At 35.5% G+C, this 2,643-nt stretch overlaps 1 protein-coding gene across 1 annotated transcript; it reads left to right on the top strand.

Moving 5' to 3' along the window:
• The first annotated feature begins 647 nt into the window (after positions 1 to 647).
• LOC101408698 (olfactory receptor 2W1-like) lies at positions 648 to 1,865 on the top strand. The gene has a single exon (XM_004441796.3). It carries the CDS (start codon positions 918 to 920, stop codon positions 1,863 to 1,865), a length of 948 nt encoding a protein of 315 aa, XP_004441853.1. The 5' UTR covers positions 648 to 917.
• The last annotated feature ends 778 nt before the right edge of the window (positions 1,866 to 2,643 follow it).

The following is a 2,643-nucleotide window of genomic DNA, read 5'->3' as shown; positions in this document are numbered from 1 at the left end:
GGTGTGATCATCAAAACTTCTTTTAACAAATACCAAATATTTATGGATGCTTTCTCTGTACTAATCCTGAGGACAGTCACTAGAAATATAAACACAAAAATGACACAATTCCCCCTCCAGAAGAGGTTTAACATTTTGAAGGCACGAGTACTAGAACGAAAATTTTTGTAGGGTGCCGCAAAGGACACAAGTGAATATTAGAGATTGAGCATAAAAATAAGAAATGGATACATTTTTAAAGAATTAGTACATAGGAGGTGATAGAAGATGGAATCAAAAGTGCATATGAAAAATAGCATCAATGAAAGAGGGAGAATGCTGGTTCTGGGGTGGGGGAAGCAAATAACATTTGGAAATACAAGTTTTCAGGTGAAAGGAAAAACTTTGAATTTTAAAATATAAAGTCAGATAATTTAGATAGCATAGTAAATGTGGATAGCAAGATTGAACCTATGGAGCTTAAATATTTTTTTTTAAAAGGGCATTAGAGATATGAAACTTGCCTTTTCTATGAACCCTTTGATGAAGTAGGCAATAATTTGTTACAGATATCCAACCTCCTTCCCAGCATCCCAATTAATCAAGGGAAGTCCATCTGGTTTTATTCAGCCATTTTTCTAAGGATTTTCCTATGAGATTTGCAGTTTTTTGCCTTGTTATAGAAGGAGACAAAGTAGTTGAGAGTATGGACCCTATAGGCTAATTGCCCTGGGGATAAATTTTAGACCTACTTGGACAAACAGGAAAACATTAGAATAATAATGAGATGTTTAAACTACTTAGGTTTTCTTTCATTTCGTGATATGTTTTTCCTAGTTATATATGCCAGTAATATTGTTTATAAACATATTCACTGTGGCTTCCGATATGTTGGTTTTTACTTTTCATTTCACAGGTGATACTAAGAAAATAGGAAAATGATCAATGATAGCTACTTTGGTGGATTTATACTCCTTGGATTCCCTAGGCAACCTCAGTTGGAGATGATCATCTCTGGGGTTGTCTTTTTCTTCTACATGATTGCCTTGATGGGAAATATAGCCATCATCCTGTTGCCATTGCTGGATGAACGTCTCCAAACTCCCATGTACTTCTTCCTTAGAAATTTAGCCACCTTGGATCTCTGTTATACCACAAACATAGTCCCACAAATGCTGGTCAATATCTGGGGTAAAGACAAAAAAATCACTTTTGGTGGCTGTGCCTTTCAACTTTTCACTGATGTGACACTATGCACAGTTGAATGTATGCTTCTGGCTGTGATGTCTTACGACCGATTTAATGCTGTCTGCAAGCCTCTGCACTATATGACCATAATGAATCCCCAACTCTGTCGATGCCTGATGGCCAAGACCTGGGTAATTGGAATTATTAATTGCATAATACTTTCTCCCTATGCCATGAGTCTTCCTCGATGTGGGAACCACCACCTGGATCACTATTTTTGTGAAATATCTGCAATGGTCAAGATTGCATGTGTGGACACCACAGTCATGGAAGAAACCTTATTTGCATTGTGTTTTTTTATTTTCCTCACACCACTTTTTCTCATTCTGGTCTCCTATGGCTTCATTGCTGTAGCTGTACTCAAAATCAAGTCTGCAGCAGGGAGACAAAAGGCATTTGGGACCTGTTCCTCCCATCTCATTGTGGTATCCATCTTCTATGGGACTGTTATCTACATGTACATACAACCAGGAAACAGTCCTTCTCAGGATGAGGGTAAATTTCTCAGTATCTTTTATTCCATTGTTACTCCCAGTTTGAACCCAATGATCTATACACTAAGGAATAAGGAGTTCAAGGGGGCTATGAAGAGGCTGATTGGAGGAGAAAAAGGTTCTGGAGAAACAAAAGGACATTAATATCTTTTTACAAGAAGTTTCCAATAAAGAAATTGGCCTTGTGTAACCTTTAAATCATAGTCAACTTACTTTTGTAGTAGTCATCACCTGAAAGTGAAAATAATATCTAAAAATTTTGCTTATATTTTAGAGTCAATGTTCCAAATTGCCAAGGGTTGATACTGAACTAAAAATGTCTTTCAAAATCACTAGGTGTCATGTTTGACAAGTCATCAACAGCTGTGGCAACAAAGCAGGTTCCGTGGAGTCCAAGAGCTGTGTTAAGGGGACAGAGGGGAAGCATTCTACAAAAGTGGGATTTAAATTATGATTCATTAAATATCTTTAAATTGTCATGATACTGTAACAAAAATCCATAAATTCAATGTGCTAACTATAAATTTTTACTATGACTTACCAATCTGTTCCTGTTAAGATTAAATCATTTTTGTGCAGATCTCAAATGCTCCTGCCATCTCTAGCTACTTAAAAAAAAATCCTCTTACATCAAGTAAACTGACTAAAATATATTTCTATTTGTAGCTATTTTTGCATGTGTTAGGACTTTCTCAAAATTATGCTACCAAAATAAAACGTGGGAATAAATTAGATACAGAGTTTGATATGATTACAAGGTTAATGAATCATCCTTGGTTGCAAACTTTTATGTTCATACAGCAAGTACGTTAATCTTTCTTGTAGTTTGGTAGTAAGTAATTATACATTTATTAACTCTTTTTTATAAGGTAAGCACAAACTTGACTTCAAAATGTTACAAAGATATTACCAAAAAGTAAAA

The sequence above is a fragment of the Ceratotherium simum genome, chromosome 13 (genome assembly GCF_057802395.1).
Source record: "Ceratotherium simum simum isolate JZ-2026a chromosome 13, ASM5780239v1, whole genome shotgun sequence".
Classification (NCBI taxonomy): domain Eukaryota; kingdom Metazoa; phylum Chordata; class Mammalia; order Perissodactyla; family Rhinocerotidae; genus Ceratotherium; species Ceratotherium simum.
Note: the sequence above shows the minus strand (reverse complement) of the source record. Positions and strands in the feature narration are given on the sequence as shown.

Bases quoted from the DNA above. Each gene is read 5' to 3' on its own strand.
- LOC101408698 (XM_004441796.3), top strand. From the start codon at position 918: ATGATCAATGATAGCTACTTTGGTGGATTTATACTCCTTGGATTCCCT.